The sequence below is a fragment of the Cyphomyrmex costatus genome, unplaced genomic scaffold, assembly GCF_001594065.2.
Source record: "Cyphomyrmex costatus isolate MS0001 unplaced genomic scaffold, Ccosl1.0 scaffold132, whole genome shotgun sequence".
In the NCBI taxonomy this organism is placed as follows: Eukaryota; Metazoa; Arthropoda; class Insecta; order Hymenoptera; family Formicidae; genus Cyphomyrmex; species Cyphomyrmex costatus.
Genome location: NW_017275304.1, coordinates 1134804 through 1154369, shown reverse-complemented (window position 1 = coordinate 1154369; position 19566 = coordinate 1134804). Strand labels below are relative to the sequence as shown.

The following is a 19566-nucleotide window of genomic DNA, read 5'->3' as shown; positions in this document are numbered from 1 at the left end:
ACAAGAAATATAACAATGTATAGTTTAAATAATAAATCAAATATTATTTACAAATCATTTGGATCGTACTGCAAAGTAGTGCGACAGCATTTTGTGATTCTTTTTTGAATAAAAAAGAAATTTTTCAAATAAAAAATGTCATGTTCTAAAATTTGATTAATTAATTAATGCATTCATTTTTTAATCGACTATTTATACAAATATAAAAATAAAAGATAATATGAAATTAAAGATAAATGAGATGTTCCATTTTCAGATAAACTATGTTGTAATTTACTTGTTAAGCAAATAAAACAGTGAAAGAGTAAAAGCATAAGAGATTAAGACAATGAGCTAAAATTTACCGAAAAGTGGAACAACCCAGCCTAAAAGATAAAAAGAAATAGATTATAAAGAAGAGATAGAAAAGACATTAAAAGAAGAGAAAATCATAATGTCGTTTTAATTATCACAGATATTAAAATTGCGTTTTCAGTTTTATACTTTGCAATCTCTTGTATATTAATATCAAATTTGATAACGAGTAATATAAATATATAAATTTAGTTTATCAAGTGCATGTGTATTTTAGATTACTATGTAATCAGTATAATATATCAAATCGTTGCATTTTCGTAGAACGTCAGGCGGGAAATATTCATTCTGTATAGCGGAATTTCCTTCTTTATCTTGCGAAGTTAATAGACATTTTGCGGCTGAGATTTAAAACCGCACATCGCACATCGCCACTACATCTTCCGGTCGCTATAAATAAACGAAGAAGAAATTTTAATATGCTCATTATTTAATGATACGCCGCATTAGGAGCACTTTGTTAGAGCACTCCGTATATTACACGTTATCATGAAGTTTCTTATAGTAGTATGTGCTTTAGCGATCACATGGATTTATACCGAAGGCATGCGATTCACCGACGATGAATTACGACCACACGAGGGAGTGGCGATAGGTATTTACTCATAAAGTTTTCTTTTAATGATATTAACTGTAAAATATATTTTTATATAGAAGTTTCTAATATTTGATTCCTACCAACAATAATTGCATCTTATCAACAGTTTTATGATGTATATATAAAGTATAAATTAATACCGTAACTTTACACAACTATGGTTCTATGCCAAAAGTGTGGCCTAAATACTCGCGCGCATAAAAACATGAATATCGGTTTTCATGCGCGTAGGTGTTCAGACTATAGTTGTAGAAAAAGATCATAGTGTTGTGTAAAATTACAGTATTTAAAAAAATTATATTTTTAGGATATATAATGTCAATTAAATTATGCTACACGATAGAAAGTTTATTTAATTTTATTTATTTCTGAACAAAAAATATAAAGTACATTTTATTTTATTTATATACATATATGTTTTTACATAATCAACTATTGCTACTAATTGAATTTTATGTAGAAGATTTCTCATCTATCTTCAATCTTATATGTTATCTTTTTTTACTTTTACGATTTATTATATGCATTCCAATTATTACAATCTTATACGTAATAATGCATGATTGAAATGGACTCTATTTGCATTTCTTTTTTGTTCTAAAGAATTTCCTTATTGATTTTTTATACATCTTGCACAGTATATAAACACGCACATTATTTTTACATGTTTGAGGAAAATATAAAATTATTTTTTCAAATGCAAGGAAATTATTGAACATATTGATAATCATTGACCTCTTACTTTATACTAATAACAGTTGTTTACTGGTAATAACTCAAAGAGTTGAATATATAGAATGGCTTATTTTCTCATTATTCATTTTTCAAGTAATCTAGTACAGAAATGACTGATTTTTTAAATGAATTCTTGTGAATTTCTCAATTATAGGATGCGCAGGGAGACGTATGCAATTAAATCATCAGATGAAAGAGGTAATGTGCGTGCCAAGGCACACTTTAGTAAAATTAATACCGCAATCGGGTTATACTTTTTATCCAAATTATGCGTCGGTGAAAAGATGCAGCGGTTTCTGTCCGAGGAATAAATCATGCATGCCAGTTCGCAAAAATGTTAGAAAGATCGCCGTGAGAATGGATGGTTATAACTCAAGCGAGTGTTATCATGTGTTGCTCGAGGAGCACACCAAATGCAAGTAAGATAGTTTTTCATTCTGCTTTCGTGTTTATTTTTAGACTTTTACTTTTAGATGGTTATTATTTGACGATTGATAAAAGACCATAATATATACAATCGCATATATAACGCGATATAATCCTATATATTTCAATCGTTTGTTTTATTTTAAAATAATCTGTAATTTCCAAACTGAGACTTTGATTCTTTATTTATAAAGAAAAATTATGATAATTTATATATTTATATTAATAAACATATTTTTTTTTTATTTCAAGCATATTGAAGCTTTATATTTTTTTGTAATTAAATTTTTAACAACTAAAAAAGCTAGAAAAGTGGAAGTGTTTTAACAAAAAATGCGATTCTATATAAAACAAGTCCATTACTAATGTTTTATGTTAATTTTGTTTTATGTTCACTGTTGAAGAATATGATTTTTTTAGATGTCAATGTAGCGTGACAGAAAATCATTGTAACATTCATCAGGTATATTCAGAAAATAACTGCGCGTGCGAATGCAAGAATAAAAGAAAGTGTGATAAAGAGAGACAGATGGTCTGGAATGAAAAATTGTGCAAATGCACTTGCAACAAGGAAGAGGAAATCTGCACTAGTGGACTCGAATGGGTACCTTCTCGTTGCGGGTAAATCAATCTGACGAGGAGAACAAGTTCTTAAAGTTCATTCAGTAGCATGGATCGAAACCGAGTTTCTTTCGCTCTTATTCCTTGATAGCAATAATTATTGATAACAAAATGACAAATGATTTGCGATCTGTGATACTGAAAAACTTGTTTGATACGTAATTTGATACGTAATTGATCCATAAAGCGGTATTAAGTATATAACACTCGTAAAACTTGGCATATTACAAAACAATTTCGTGTTTCAGATGCGCCCAAGTAATGGAGATGTATCAGTTAGACAAATCTAATATTGGTTATATTAGAAATTTATAGGAAAATAACACACACAATGACAAGAAATCCAATCTTAACAACTTGAAGTATCAAGTCGAAATCATTTGATTATATATATTAAGAAATAATAGTCACTATTTTAATTTTTTATTTCGATTTATTTGCCTACCTATAATAAAGTTCTTTATGTACACACATGCGCTTCTTTTTTAAATATATCAAAATCACTGTTTTAAAATAACATTAACAAATTGAGCAACAAAACATAAGGTCGATACATTGTCTTATAAATAAAAATAACACCTAATTTTAGCGTTGTCAAATATTTTTACAATCTCTTGATGACGTACATTTGTTTAATTATAATGCATATAAATAAAGATAAAAGAACAAAGATTAAATATTTTTACAGTTGTATAAATTTTTTTCTCGTACAAATATATACTAACATGAGCAGCACATTTTCTGATTTTATAAGAATTGTATATTACTTTACAGGAAAAAATAAAATTCTTGAGATTATAATCGATCAGAGGTTGCAGAGTTTACCATAACATTAATATAATCTCCAAAATTATTCCAAGTATGATCCCACAAATTTGGATCACCTTTACTGTCCCACGGAAGGTTTCCGGGCAGAAGTGCGCTATTGTTAAACTTTTTCAGTTCGTCCTGCAGTTTCCTGACGATCGTAGGAAACCTTTGACGTGAAAAAAAAAAAAAAACAGATTGATATAATTACAAAATTAGTTTAAAAATTAAAATAAAATTTCTTAATGAATTATATCAAAATAATATCGTGTTCCACTCACTGTTTAACAAGATTATTGTCTTCGCAAGGATCCTGATAGATGTTGAAAAGACATGCTTCCTCTATTGGTTTGCAAATGGGCAGACTATCATTTCGCGGCGGACACTTGATTAACGCGTTTTCACGCAACATCAAAACAACTTCTGTGGTAATGCCTAATCCTATACTGGCAATGGCACGTGCCGTCGTACTGAGAATCACCTTGTCCACGTCGTAGACCCATTCCCTACCAGATGGACCATACCATCCGTCCCATGCTCCTTTGTAAGTGGATCCTACGGAAAATCGAGTTGAATTAATATATACGAAGGTGAATCAAATATGTAAACGAAAATTTCATTCTGGACCCTAGAGAAGGTAAAATAGGACGATATAAAGTTAAGGATGTTTTGGTGAGGATATTAAGAGAGCGTCCTCGGTACGGCAGTCTGCAAAAAGATGAGCGAAAAAGAGGTTCATCCGTCCGTTGCGCAACAGATATATGCATTATAATTACATTTTTGACAAAGGAGGAGGTTCGGCCAGCCGAAATTCTCCATAGATTACGCCAACGATTCAGGGAATCAACCCTCTCACATTCCTGTATGGAACAGCACAAAATTGTTCGTTTTAACATTTGCCGGCTTCTGAATCGATACGAGAAGGGGACTCTTTTTTGGACCACATAGTTAAAAGTCCATGTGACTTTATCATGTTTGGATCCCTGAAAGAGATGTTGGAAGAGAAGCCGTTTTGCAGACAAGTGGAGGCCTTGGTGTGCAATTGACTCACAATACGTTTACAATACCTTCCTTTTATAATGACGGCATGAAGAAGCTTTCAGTTATATGAGGAAAATGCGTTTCCAAAGCAAGAGAAAAATTACGACGTAATGTAAGAGCTAGACCAAGAAAAATGTCAGGCGCTCCACCAGTGTCGGGATTTGAATCGAGGGCTCGAGTTTACTTGTATTAGCAAGCAATTGTCTCGTCTTGGAGCCACACAGCCCGACTGTAGGGGTTTTGGTTAATTAGTTGATATCTTACAGTAAAAAAATTAAAAAATGTTTTCTGTATTTTTATTTCATATAAAAAAATTTTATATAAAAAGAAATTCTCGTTTATACAGGTATTTGATATATAGGAAAAGAATAATTTTGCAGAAATATCCAAAAATTTAGACATAGATTTGAAAATAATTTTGTTGGACTACTAACATAAATTACGTGAAATACTCAAGCTGGTTGCTGAGATGTCAAAACTTTTTGTTGTATTTCTCATTATGTTTAAGTTTTCTACATAATTTTGGTATAATAAAATTTTTTTCTGTGTGTACTTATACACGTTGCAATGTTGCTGCAATATTGCAAGATAATCTATATTCACTATATCGTATGGAACGATTCCTCAATTTAGAGTGTTATAGAATAAAATATTTTGATCCTTCTTTTACCTTGAATAAGTTTCCAGTCGCCGACCGTTATAGCAGATACATCATAAATATCATCAATATTGTGAAGAACGCTCGAGCGCGGTGACTCAGTATCTTCGCTAAGCGCATTCCACAGATCCATGCCGTCAATAGTTAAGTTTGATGGATCACCACCGGCGGCTGTTATAAGTGACGGCAGCCAATCGGTAATGTGTAACATCTGCCTGCTTACGCGGCCAGGTCGCACCAGTCTGGGTGACCATATTAATCCCGTAGCTCTGACGCCACCTACGATAAGAAAGAATTAAAGATTATTTATTTATGGATATAAAAAATTAAAAATGGCTTTTAAAACGTAAATTTTTAATTTGTGATATTTTTCGTAATATAAAGAATAAGATTATTGAGATCCGATGTATTTACGAATTTTAAATTATCATCCTTATATTTAAATTAATCAAGTATTATTCGGTGATATTATAATACTACTGTAGTATTTATGCGTTATATGTCTGATGTATCAGCGCGCATTTAAAAGGGGGGGCTACATATGTGGTATATAAGAATTCACTCATACTTATTATTAGCACTTTGATCCAGCTTTGACCGTTATAGGCGTTTAATTCCTTCATTGTTTGTAGACAATACGGTCGGTACAAAAATTATAGTTAGTAAATTTTTAAATTAAATCTTCGTAAGATATTAATTCAATAAAGTCCTAATTTTACAGATAATTCGCAAGTCTTTAAAAACACGAATACACTAATTACGAATATAATTATAAAAAATATATGATTAAAAACAATTTTTTTAAAGATATTTTCTTGCTAAATAAATAAAATTTACTCGTTAATCAAGACGTTTCAATAATATTAAAATGTTTGCGTAATTATCTAATTTATTAATAGTCAAATAAAATTACCTTCCCAAAGAGTATTTTTTACCCCTCTCAGTGGCCAATTAGACGCTGCATTCAAATTAAATCCAGCGGCAGGTCCACCGTTGTCCGATGAGAAAATTATTATACTATCTTTCAACATGTCTTTTTTACGCAGAGCTTCAACTACTTGCCCCACGGATTGATCCAGTTTGCTTAGCACACCTATATCAAATTTTGAGATTATCAATCAGCTTATTATATTAATACATAATTTTAGTGTCATCATGATATTTTCTAAAAATTTTATATATTTTCTATTTAATTAATAGTCCATTTTTTGTATTAACTCTCATTACTATAGCCTTTAAACCGTTTTTACCTGCAAAACGTCTTCGATTATAATCAAAGATATTGTCGAATTTAGCCACTTCCTCGTCTGGCGCCGGAAGCGGATTATAAGGGTTTCCGGAGTGCACGGCCGCGTGGGCCAAATATAGGAACATAGGTCGACTAGAGTTGTGATTATCAATCAATCTCACCGCCTCTTTCGTGAAAATATCCGTGGAATATTGACCGTGTAGATCCCACGCCGGTTGCATACCCCGTCTCATATCCAATCCCCAGTAAGGCTGCAGTTTTTATCACATTAGATTAAATAATAAAAATTATGTTTTTATTTAATACATAGTCGCTCACGTTTTCAACGGCCGTGTGATCGAAATAATCCTGATGACCTGTCCAGAAGCCAGTATGAGTATCGAATCCCCTGTAAGTGGGGGTGTATTCCTTTTTGTAAAATCCTAGGTGCCATTTACCGACAATGTGCGTGCTATATCCAAGCTCACGCAGATATTCCGGTAATAGTTTCTCGTGAAGTGGTAATCCTCTCGGCTCCGCACCTTTGAGAACCTGAATTATTCAAGAAGTCGTGTAATGTTGAAAAATTTTTTTATAATAACATATAGTACCGCTTTTTAATAAACCTGATTAAAAATCTTGTTGATTTTATTTTGTTAAAGTATCTAAAAATTTAACTAAGTACAGATCTAAAAATAATTTTTTAAATTATCAATATTATTAACTATCCTCATAATCGTTAATTTATTAATATAATCATCAATACTATGTAGGCAATTTAAATTAGTTGCCTGAAATGCGGAATGTCTTTCTTTTGCAACTATTTAAACCATCACAATCATCGTCATAAACTTACTGTTAACGTCTCAATTAATGGATGTTTAAAGATTTCTACATAATTTTGATGGTGTCCAACCAAATTACTTTCAGATACTTCAATAAAATTGTTTTTTCTGTACACTTTCATTTTCAACTTTTAAGTAATTAATCTGCACAGAGAGAGAAAGCTAAAGAGATAATTTACTTCGAATTTATTTTATCAAATTTAATTTTAGAGTAAAATTTGCAAATATGCAATATTTATCTCTATAAGAAGATTAAGAAATTTTATCTAAAATTCGTTAAACGTTTCTTAAACGATTTTTAAAGAGCATTAGAAAATCTATTCCCTTAATATAAATTAAAAAATTACATGAAAGATGCATTATTCACTCAACGTTATTCATTTCGTGATAGCAAAAGGCAAAAGAGATGCATTGAACTGAACGCGATCTTTTGTCAGATGCATATGTGTATAGATACGCGCATATATAGGTAGTGAAAACGCGAATGAAGTAGCAACTATCGCTCAATATGATAATTTCCAATTGAACTATCTGGGTCAACATGACAAAAGAGAATACAAGCGTATACAATATCTCCTTTTATACTCTGCTGCAAATAGAACAATAACGTTTCCGCTAATTGATAACTCTTAATCGTACTTATTTACTGATAAGTATAACAGCAGTTAAAAAAAATTGAACTATCGCCATTTTAATAAGCAACTTGTAACTTTTTTAAATTGAAACAAATTCAGACTTTAAGTGAGTGAATTTGATTGTATGTAAATTTACTTCAGAATCGCTATTTATTCTTTAAGCAAGTAAATTTGATCGTATTGTAAAGTAAATTTACTTATTGTTCTTATTTGTGCTCGAATCTTCTACCTATTTTTGATATGTCACATGCATAAATTTTGATAAAGGAAGACGATGTAAGACGTTGCAAAAACACTTACGCCGTGCTGCATTCCTGTGTGAATAGGATGTTTACCGGTCATTAAAGCGCTTCTGGACGGTGTACAGATAGGAGTGACATAATATCTATCGAGGAGCAGCCCGGAATATGCCAGTGCATCGATATTTGGTGTTGGGATTTGACCGGAACCGTGAAAGCCGACGTCGTTCCATCCCTGATGAAAATAAGGCTAAATTTAAGTGTAACATTATTTACGATTCTGTTTTATCATAATTTAACATTTTCTCATACATTTGTAGCTTGTTTAACCTTTGTGATAAATTTGCATTAATTTACAACGTCTTGTGAAACAGAAGAGATGTTACGTACAATATTCATTATTTTATTTACCCTTCAGGAAACAATGACATTATTTGTCATTTTAATGACAGAGTGACATTTCTAATGTTATTTTGATGTCGAAATGACGACAAATAACGTTAGCTTGTTTACTGAGGAGTAAATAAACTGACGTTATTTATCGTTATTTTTGTTGCTGGATTCTAAAAAACCTTATAATATAATATAACAAAAATATAAATGCGTGTATTTATAAAATATAACGCATACATTTATAGGAGCACTAAGAAAAAGTTCTGGTTTAAATGAACGAACCAGATGATTCTGATTATGTCAATCAAAAAAAATTCTAGTGTTATCTCAACTAGAATTTTAATAGATTCAACCAGAAAATTCAAATTTGTTCATTTTTAATCAGATTTTCAATGCAATGAAACTGTTTCCAGAATATATGCAAAGTATCTCTCAAAGAGAGGACGAATAACAGAAAGAGATATTACGGACTAACGTTACGCGTCACTGATAAACTTCTATTAAAAGTTAAATGTAATACTTCGTTTGTATAATTCGAACCTGTCATTGCAAAATTCTTCATTTAGTTTTCATTTAATTTTTTCACATTATTGACATATCTATACAATATTTCTACGTCTCTTTAAATATTCTTACCAATGCACATAAATAAGTACTAAACAGAAATTGTCTCGTCCGACAAAATTCTTAACTTGTCAATAAATAAATTTTCATTCTATTTTTACTTTTTAATAATTTATTATTTCTAAAGCATCTTGAAGCCTGGATTTAATTTATCGCAAACCTCGGAAGACAACTTGCCAAATCGTCTGCTAGAATGAAGATAATGTGCGGTTGCTTCGCCGAATTTGTGTGGACCGTCGCGAGCAACAGAATCAGGGACAATGTCCTTTGCACGATTCCCGGTGGATAACGCATTGTTTCTGCTCCTTTTAGACCAGAGCGCGTCGCACGTTTCCCGTGGAACCGGTTCACGATTCCTCGAGAATGCGAAATGGATCTCAGACACGCGTCCGGCGACCGGCTGCTCGAAACTATCTTCTGCGCTCTGGCTCTCTTTCGTCTTTTCCCGGATGCGAATAGTGGGGAAATCTCCCACCTTGAAGACTCATCTTCGCTTATCTCGTCATTCATTACGACCGCGACAGTCTCCTCATCGTTTAACTGGTCATCAATTCGCTCGCGCCGCGTATTAAGTGGTCGCGTTATGTCTGCAAAATAAAACTGTCTGGCACAATACCTCCGCGTTTCGAAGTTCTTGTAATCTCCTACTTGAAATTCCTGCTTAACTTCGAGTTCTTTGAATCAAACTCGTGAATTAATTGAAGTCACCAATTCAATTTTTTGTTGACACAATGTGTAACGCGTTATCTGTATATATATAATGCAAAAAAATATTTTAATTTTATTATATACTATCCGTGGGCATTAAATAAGCATCATCTCTCACACCTTCGAAAAATGGATAAACTTTAAATGAATGTAACTTCTACAAAAATGGTCAAAATGAGACGTTCAAAAAAGCATTTTGTGGCTTAAAATCTCTATTTTTCTCTCTCAGATCTGTATTTAAAATAACAATTCGACTGATTTTTACGGTGCTACATGATTACAAAGAAAGATCAGTAAAATCTCGAAGTTTTTTGTGAGCTTTGCACAGTTTCATTCAGTGAATGAGAAGTCGGACACAAATACACTACACAGCTTTCAAAAGCGCTTTAATTTTTTCTTTTATTGACATCTGTACGATTTCTTTTTACCGAATTATTCAACATTAAAGGAAAAATGGTCTTTTTGACTTTAATTGCTCATAAAAGACGAACGGAGTATAACATACAACACTCATAAAAAAAAAGTTCAAAGTTTTCTCTTTAAAATGCTTCTATCATTTTTTAACAGATAAGCTTTTTATGTAAAAATGTAAGTGAAATGTAAAGTTAAAAACTGAAACAATTATCTGTTTCTATTCAACTCGATCTATTTCGGTAAAAAAAAGGAGAGAAACACTATAATGTTAACTTAGTTTTACATTTAAAAATTGAGATCTGACCATAGGTCATCTATCAACTGTTAACACCAAAGAGCCTAAATAATTGAAAGTCGAATTTGAAATATAGGCTGCGGTTTAAATACACATAAACGTAACTACTGTAGTATACCTATATATCTAATTATCTACTGATTTCAAAGAGGCCAAAACAGAACAGTTGCGACATTTTTAAATTAATATCCTTCATATTCGAAGTTACGACGTTGGATAAGACGGCATTCGCTGTATTGAATCTAATCTTATATCCATATATCGCAACATACCATCACTGCTGATAGCGTTATCCAAAGCGTCGTATTACGTAGGGGTTGTACAGTCGGATTAACGCTTTGTGTATGTGTGTGTGTGTGTGTGTGTGTGTGTGTGGTTTTATATGTTGAGCACATAAGAAAATTAAAAATTAAAATTTTTGGTACCTCTAAAAAGTAGAGATTTTAAGCTACATAATACTTTTGTGAACGACTTATTTTCACCATTTTTGTAGAAGTTACATTCATTTAAAATTTATAAATTTTGCAAAGATATAAGAGATGACGTTTTAATTGCCACTGGTAATGTACACTTATTTGTTAAATATTTAATTTTGAAGTATTTGTTAACACGAGTAAAACAAATTTTAAAATAACACAAGAATTTCTACTAAAAAAATATTTTATAATTTTGTAATTTGTACTCCAATAGTAATACTCTGCTTTTTTCTAACACAGAACATAGAATTATTACATAATGTTTTCATTTATTTTGACGGGATATTATAACGGTCTCTCTTTGTTTACAAATCAGAAAGCGTTAATATTTAAACATAACAAATTTTAACGAATTGTTATCTTCTTCAGCTATACTATGTTATCTTCTTTTATCGGAAACAGCTAAAAGCGTGAAAGTATGTACAAATCGCGCTTGTCATCACGCAATCATTGTGAGAATTAATGGGACAAATACATTAGCGTGAAAAATAAGAAATAATTGATATATAAAAATATGTAGACAATATTTATTTAGACAGAAAAAACGTAAATTTTATAAAGCAAAATTATATATAAATATTTTAAAAAATTATGCTAAAATTATTATTTTTTAGAAAAATATTCGATAGAATTAACTGTGACTAAAGTTACTTTAATACTTCATATAGATAAATTTGCAAAAATAGAATTATATCATATCAGAAAAAATGTATACCATTTTTCTATTTAAAAAATGAGTAAAAAAAATTTCATGGAAAAGGTTGTTACTAGTCAGGGACTAGATAGTTTTTCATGACTAGGATTAATTAGACAGTAACTATTCAAAAATTGTCCAGACAATACTGACTGTTATTTAACGGTTAATCATTGGCCATAAACTATGAATGAAAAAATAGTAATAAAATATTATGCAATTTTTGTCCAGTAAAAATTCTGAAAATACTATACAACATTTTATGAGCAGTTTTTGGTCACAAACTAGGTAAGAATTAATGATAAGTAAACCAATTTAATTCATCCTCGTGTATATGGTATATGTATATAATTGTGCAATAAATACGCTCAAACAGTACGTAACGAAGCTGAAGTTAAATATCTTTCAGTCAGTTCAATTACGTTAGACTCTATTGTCGCGTTAGACTCTATTGTCGCTTAACTCTTATATTATACCGAAACAAGATCGTTCATCGTATTATTTCATTTATATTTTATACCAAATGAATGATATTAATGCAGTTATTGTTTCTTTCGATATCATAGTTTCTTTATATAATAACAGCCTGTCAAATTCAATGCTATTATTATTTATCTAAATGAATAAGGGAGAGAGAGTGTAAAAAAACGTTACGAAAGTAAATTGTGACACGCGCTTATCTAAACATAAAATCTGTCGATCATGCTGATAAAAATAAAAAAAAATTGTCTTTTCGTAAAACAATATTATAAAGCATGTCCAACACTCAATCATTTTCCATCAGAGCAGCGACAACAGTGAAAATTGTAAAAACATGTTGAACGTATCTGTCTATGTTTTGTTCTCGCTATTAATCGTAAGTGTGTCTTCCCACGGTCTTATTAATAATAACACATCGGTAGAAGAAAAATTTATCTACAAAGACGTAGTCACTGCAATGGTAAGAGATTTCCGAAATTTAAAATACTGATAAAATCTGCTGTGGATCTCAACGATCTAGATTGTAGACAATAATCGAAAATTTTATATTGCCGATGGAGAATTAAGAAAACAAAAGTGATCGTTCAAAAATTTTTTACTTAACTTTCTTTTTTGTAGAGAAATCATATTAATTTTGTAGGTAAAAATTCTATATCGATGTCATCCAAAAAAATCGGAACTAACTTTACTACTAGGTGGAGATTACAATGAATTTCTTAAACGAGCGTTCTTTATTGGGATACCAGTAGCTTTAATAGGAGAAACGAGTCCTCAATTAAATGCCCTAAAAAATTTTGCATTAACAAGATATTCCTTCAAGATGTATGAGAGCTACAACTTCATCCATTTCCTTCGAAAATCACACAACTTTATATTAGTGGCATCTTCTCAGCCCATGTTGCGATCTATTTTGCAGGTAAAAATAATATTTTTATCGATTTCTTAGAGTTTTCGCAGTTTAATGTTATAAATATTGAACAATTAATCTATAACTGCAGTAATCAATATTAAATTTAATACTAAATATAAAAAACTATTAAGAAATTACCTGACTAGAGTTCATTCCGTTAAAATCACATAAACAACACATTTTATGTAAATAGCAACAATTAAAAATGCATCGTCAAAGTCAGCGCGACTGTATGTTAATATTCGGGAGCATAAACAAAATTACCTTACTATATACGCCATTGTAAATTATCATTAACGATGAAAATTTATAATTTTTAATATTTTGGAACGTTTATAACAATATAAAAAACGCTCAAAATATTTAAATTAAATTCTTTTTATTTGAGCTATGCAACTGATTTAGATCACTGTGTGACGCAAAGGAAAGTATACATTATATATTTTACTTTTTTCTTCTATAATAACGTATCCCCTCACTTTCTGATTTCTACAAACATTATATAATTTTCAAACATTTTGATTATGCCATATCCCCGTACTATAACTGAGAGTTGAGAATATTTTATAAAATTAATCGGAGTAGCGACTTTATAATAATAAGCAAATCAAATTTGTTTTAATTTAATAATTTTAATTAATACGTTGAGAATGGCGATTTAATAATTTTGATTGAAATATTAAACTCGCTACACAGGATTTAAAATATATTTTAAATAAATTTTTAAAGCTAGTGATAAACTTAATGTAGAATTGTATAGATATATAAACTTTTGAAATATAATACTTGAATTGAAATAAGTAATTATTTGCATATAGTATGTCCTTTTTGTGTTTAACATTATGTAATAATATTGATCATTTAAGTACCGCTTAACTGCACAGTGATTGTGTATCAACAATTTTCAATATTTTTTATTCATCATAAGAAACATAAAGATACAGCACAGAAAATTGAAGATACAGAATAGTTTTTCCTTCGGGCGTTCAGGGTTTTGGTCCACACACTGGTATCTCGTCCATGCCACAAGTTCCAACATTGTAATGAGGTAATTCCATCACGCAGGGTCTACCATCAGGACAAGGCGGTGCATCCTCACAGTTACATCCTGGTAAGTGTATGTGCTCATCCTCCTCTAGGACCGTCGTCGAGAATACGGCAACGATAACCATCAGCAGAGCGATAATTAATTTCATCCTTTGATCAACTTTGGTCGCCTGTCATGTGAGAAACATTATCGTGCAATCCGATGACATTATAAAATAAATAATGCGAATTAAAAATGCGATTGAATAACTAAAATTAAAATCAGCTAATTACTGATCATTTAATTGAGAAACTGCGTACACGTTGAAGTGTTATGAAAAAAGTTATATGCAAAATGTCTTCCACTAATAATGATATCGTAACAACGAAATGCTGCATGATCTATGTTATCATGCAGAAAACAACGATGCAAATTAAGTATGTAACATGTGTATAAGTAAAATATGAGGAGACCAGTTAATAACAGTAAAGCGAGTTAATAAAGATTCAAAGCGCTGTATCTTTTTATCTGATTTTATATAAACGTGGCAATAGAGACATTTGTTTAGAATCATAAGAAATAGGTACAACATATGTCAAAAAGAACAAATTTGTAGTCCGAATTAAATTTCGTTTTTAATCTCTATTTCGGCTTCGGTTAAAAATCAAAGTGTTGCGGGATGAAAGAATTTCGTTACGCACGTATCCTTTTCTTCGCTTTATTTCCTCTTGCTTTTACAAAATTCGTTTGTCGCGTACTGACGTCGTGACGAACTCAACTGTTAACCGTTACAATCCACTATATGCGCATGCAATGTTGCGTCGCTAGATCGCAGCATAGACAAGCGCCGCTATGTGTATGAGCGCGCAAAAATTAACTTTTGGCGACGTTTATGCGCAAACACAAAGTTTCGGTTTGATTTCAGTTTCGGCCGAAATTAAGAAAAAATTCCGGTAAATAAACCAAAACTATACAAATTACAACGCGCTGACGAGTATTCGAAAAATTACAATGTTATCATCAGCTGATCGGCGTCGATTACTGCAAACGGAAGGATCCCGTTAGCGCATAATGCGATAATACAAATCTACTCACATTGATCGGTGCCTAGTAACTTTTTACTGCTTTATCAATGAGAATATTTTACTTTAAATTAGCCAATTAGCAATGTATGCTATCGTAACTTTCCTGTTGCAACCACGCCGTTGCTATCTTTTCCTTTATCTTTTTTTACTCGCTAAGTCATCGCCTGTCTAACGCTTGAAATTCTTACCAAATTTCTTAACTCATATATAGTTACAGTACGAAAGCATATCCAGAAAATTTGAAAATTACGTAATATTTGTAGAAACTGAAAAGTGAGAGGATTGGATGTAGAAGAAGAAAAAAGTTAAGTGTTTAATGTATACTTATTTCTCCCCAGCATCGTCAGTTTGTATAAAAAAGCAGTAGTAATCGTATTTTTCTACAAAAAATTTCATTTATTAAAATAAATTTAATATATTGTATAAGAATGTTTTGACACACGTTTTTAATTAAAATATAGATGATCCAATATCCATCTACCATAGACTTGTGAAAATTTTTAATGGCATCATTTCTCTATAAGTGTGCGTTGGATTCAGATGGTTATTCTGTATTAAAAATAAGACTATCAAATTTTTTTAGACTTTTTGGTGAGTTATAAAAATAATTATGAAACAAAAAACGTAGTAATCAAATTTAATTTTAAAATTGAGGAAACAGCTACGGAAATGTTCGAAGCCCTGAAAATTACTTGTATAGTAATGAATATATTTGTTATTTGATATCTTCGAAAGTGAATAGTTTAAAAGATCAAAGAAAGCCGAGAGTCGATTGAGGATGCTGATAAAAGGCTGTTTCATCATGAGTTTGACCAATACAAACATTGCGAAGATTCGTTAAATTTAATTAAACTGTCACTTCAATCTGGAAATACTAGATCACTTTACAAAAGAATTTAATGTGTTTGACCAGATCGATGGAAAGAGATTTTTGCTGTATAACAACGCATCCGCCCATACGGCTGGAATTGTGACCCAATTTTTAACTTATTTTTTAAGTATTTGATTCATTTAGATTTTCTTGTTAGAATCAAATCCTTCTCTAAAAATTTAATTTTTTTCATAAGAATATGAACCTTGCGAAGGGATATCCTTCAAAGAACTGTAGTTCTTCGGATTATTTTTAACTCTATTGGATAATAAGAAGTTACTCCACATATACTCGTAAGTGTATTGTAGTACATAAAACAACAATAAAAAAGCTGCAATTTTTGGGTTTAATTTTTTAGAACCTTGTAATAAAAAAAAATGTACAAGTAATCTTCGAAAATTAATTACTATAATATCCATTAATTAGACGATACTTAAAATACTTTGAGTCTAGAGTAGAGAGATTCAGCTATCAGTCCAAGATTAATCAGCTTTGTTTCTAAGTAAAAATAATATATATTAGTTTCGTTGTATCATTTATAATTATCATTACAGAGAACAAAAGATTCGCCGTGGGCGAATCCGGATGGATTTTATATTATAATCGATAAGGAAACTGAAACACGAGGCTGTATAAACGCTCGTTCATTTCTCTGGACAGCTTGGAGATATAATTTACTCTCAGTTATGTTTCCATGTATCGATCCAAACGATGGAATTGTTTATTACACATTTAATCCGTATTCTAACAGTACGCCAACCGATTGGAATGAAGTAAGCCGTATGAAAGGACGAGAGGGACATCCTTGGATAATGTTGAAAAGAAAATTTGAAAAGGGTAATTTCTTTATGTCCGATGGAACACATGGACAAATTAATTTTTCAGTGTCCTAATAAAGGACATTTCATTTTTATTACTTTTTATTACATCAATTTTATAAAAAAGTTTTTAAAAATATTACGTTGTTCTAAAAAACATTATTAATTATACTGAGTTTTACGAATATACCATATATTAACCACTCACATAATGATTTGCAACTTTAATTAAACTTAAAAAGATTTTTTATGATATTAGAAAAACTGATATATATATATCATATAAGATCTAATATATATGTTGTTAAATAGACATATTTAATAAATTAAAAAATAAATGTTAGAACTAATTACAAGCTAATAAGTAATAAATGTTCCGAAACAAATAAGCTTGTAATATTATCTGTACTATTATGCATTTTAAAATACAAGCCATTTTTAAACTACAATTTATACAATAATTATTATGTTTTCTGTAGAAACAAACAAGATGTGCAAAAATCTGAATTTTGATAAAACGGTCACTTTACAAGGCTATACGATCCGATTAAACGCCGTCGAGATGGAACCGTATATAAAAATTGATTCGAGTTTATCGGATGAAAAAAAATTTCGTGGCGATAATAGTGAAATCATCAAGATATTATTATACAAATTGAAAGCGTCTCCAGCAATCGAGATTTATAATGGCAGTATCTACGAACTTGGCGATATAGGACCGAACGGTACTCTAGAAGGTTTGATGGCCTCTCTGAAAGACGGCAAAATAGACATTGGCATGAACACGAAAACCTTGCTTATATTGTGGAAAGTCAGGTAAGTCAATAAATAAATTAGAAAGAGAGAGATCTGCAAAATTGGAATTTTTTCTATCGTTTCAAAAAGAAAAGTCGTTTTTTATGAATTCGAATAAAAGATAGAATACTCTAATTACGTTAAGTTTACAAGAAAAATAAAGTCAAAAGTTTTGACATTTCATAATTGGCAATCATCCTGCGCCGTCGTAATATAATAAATATAAAAAATTAATGTAGAGTAATATTTATTAAATAATAATAATAAAAATAAATAACATTGATTTTTCAGATACACCTATCCCCATACAAGATCAGGCCTGTGTGTGATAGCACAACCACGTTCAAAAGTCTCTCAATATATCAGACTAATAAAATTTATGTCACCAGAAGTAATAATAGGAATAGCCATAACGTGTCTGTTAGCTTATGTACTATTCACGAAAAGCGAGGGATACATAAAAGCCAGCTTACAGGTGATAAGACTTGTGATCTGCGTAGGAATTCTACATCCACCCAAAATTAGTTCCACCAGAATCTTTGTATGCATGATATTGATTTTATTCCTCATCATAAACGCTTTATTCCAAAGCCACCTGTCGGCATTACTCACCGTGCCGATTTATTATCGCGATATTGACACCATAGAAAGTCTTAAGGTAAAAATAAAATTTTATTTTACTGTCCTCTTTTCATATACACGACGACAAATCTAAGTACTTATTTTTATTCATATTATTTACAATCAATATAAACTAGACGAAAACACAATCATCTTTTATTTATGAGGTAAAACGGAGTTCCGCGAAAAAATAGTAAATGTCGAATATCTCATTAAGAAGAACTAACAAGAGAAGATTTGAAGCTAATGGCTTCAAAGATTTTGCTAAAATTTTATTATAATTTTAATTATTTTAAATTTTATTTAACAGACAAATTCATTTAACACAATCTAATGTAAACTATTTTCCTCATAAATAAAATTAAATTAAATAAAATTATTGATGCTTTATAGTGCGGCGTCATTAATAGATAATATCGTAATTGTATGTAAGTTAATATTTATATATTTTATACTTATGATGTGTGTGTGTCAAATATATTATAATGTTTGATACTTGAATTATATTTTTCTTTTACAGAAATCCGGATACACTATATATGGACCGCGTAATTTCAAATCATTATTGAACGATCCTGTACTGGAATCACACTACGTAGATGTTACGTATGATGAATGCAAGAAATTCGTAGAGAATTCGACGAACGCTGTGTGCTTGGGGGACTGTCACCATCTCTATTATAGAATTAAGGGCCAAGATCTTATTAGATCAAGAAAACTGTTCGAGTTGACAAAATCGTATGTTACTCGCGAAGATTGGCCATTATACCAACGAGTAAACGACATTATTCGGCATATGGCGCAGACCGGCTTAATCGTGAAATCTCGAGCTGACTCCATGGCGGATGTAAATCGCGAAAGACTCAGGAATAACGCAAAGAAAGATGGCTTTAAAGTAATGTTGTTGAAACAGCTGGCGTTCAGCTTTTATTTTCTCATTATGGGATATACTTGCGCCACTACAGTCTTCATATTGGAATTGATAATTGGTCAATCTGTTTCTAGATCTGAGAATAATTAAATAGGAATCAAAAAGGGTAATAAAATTGAAAGCTGAACGAACGACAAAATCCCGCACATGTTAGCTTGGAATTAAGAAATCAATTTTATGCAGAATTTATTTTTGAAGCTTTTTTTTCATAGATTGTATCTTTGCAAAAAAGTTAGC

At 30.7% G+C, this 19566-nt stretch overlaps 3 protein-coding genes across 3 annotated transcripts; 2 read left to right on the top strand and 1 right to left on the bottom strand.

The window, feature by feature from the left end:
• Nucleotides 1–800: 800 nt before the first annotated feature.
• On the top strand, nt 801–3067 carry LOC108782666 (vascular endothelial growth factor A-A-like). Its single transcript, XM_018550987.1, has 4 exons — nt 801–949; nt 1842–2106; nt 2534–2734; nt 2983–3067. Exons 1-4 carry the CDS (start codon nt 844–846, stop codon nt 3047–3049), a joined length of 639 nt encoding a protein of 212 aa, XP_018406489.1. The 5' UTR covers nt 801–843; the 3' UTR covers nt 3050–3067.
• Nucleotides 3068–3442: 375 nt separating this feature from the next.
• On the bottom strand, nt 3443–9596 carry LOC108782654 (arylsulfatase B). The gene is made up of 8 exons (XM_018550969.1): nt 9382–9596; nt 8249–8422; nt 6808–7020; nt 6491–6740; nt 6154–6333; nt 5253–5519; nt 3823–4096; nt 3443–3710 (listed from the first exon to the last, which is right to left on the bottom strand). Exons 1-8 carry the CDS (start codon nt 9496–9498, stop codon nt 3530–3532), a joined length of 1656 nt encoding a protein of 551 aa, XP_018406471.1. The 5' UTR covers nt 9499–9596; the 3' UTR covers nt 3443–3529.
• A 3009-nt stretch (nt 9597–12605) lies between these two features.
• LOC108782633 (uncharacterized) lies at nt 12606–19419 on the top strand. The gene is made up of 6 exons (XM_018550937.1): nt 12606–12731; nt 12912–13187; nt 16719–17001; nt 17462–17798; nt 18069–18435; nt 18919–19419. Exons 1-6 carry the CDS (start codon nt 12606–12608, stop codon nt 19417–19419), a joined length of 1890 nt encoding a protein of 629 aa, XP_018406439.1.
• The last annotated feature ends 147 nt before the right edge of the window (nt 19420–19566 follow it).

Bases quoted from the DNA above. Each gene is read 5' to 3' on its own strand.
- LOC108782666 (XM_018550987.1), top strand. From the start codon at position 844: ATGAAGTTTCTTATAGTAGTATGTGCTTTAGCGATCACATGGATTTAT. The intron at 950-1,841 runs GTATTTACTCAT...TCTCAATTATAG, and splicing joins ACACGAGGGAGTGGCGATAG to GATGCGCAGGGAGACGTATG. The intron at 2,107-2,533 runs GTAAGATAGTTT...TGATTTTTTTAG, and splicing joins GAGGAGCACACCAAATGCAA to ATGTCAATGTAGCGTGACAG.
- LOC108782654 (XM_018550969.1), bottom strand. From the start codon at position 9,498: ATGCGTTATCCACCGGGAATCGTGCAAAGGACATTGTCCCTGATTCTG. The intron at 8,423-9,381 runs GCAAGTTGTCTT...TATTTTCATCAG, and splicing joins TCATTCTAGCAGACGATTTG to GGATGGAACGACGTCGGCTT. The intron at 3,711-3,822 runs GTGAGTGGAACA...TTCACGTCAAAG, and splicing joins GACAATAATCTTGTTAAACA to GTTTCCTACGATCGTCAGGA.
- LOC108782633 (XM_018550937.1), top strand. From the start codon at position 12,606: ATGTTGAACGTATCTGTCTATGTTTTGTTCTCGCTATTAATCGTAAGT. The intron at 13,188-16,718 runs GTAAAAATAATA...TTATCATTACAG, and splicing joins TGTTGCGATCTATTTTGCAG to AGAACAAAAGATTCGCCGTG. The intron at 17,002-17,461 runs GTAATTTCTTTA...TGTTTTCTGTAG, and splicing joins GAAAAGAAAATTTGAAAAGG to AAACAAACAAGATGTGCAAA.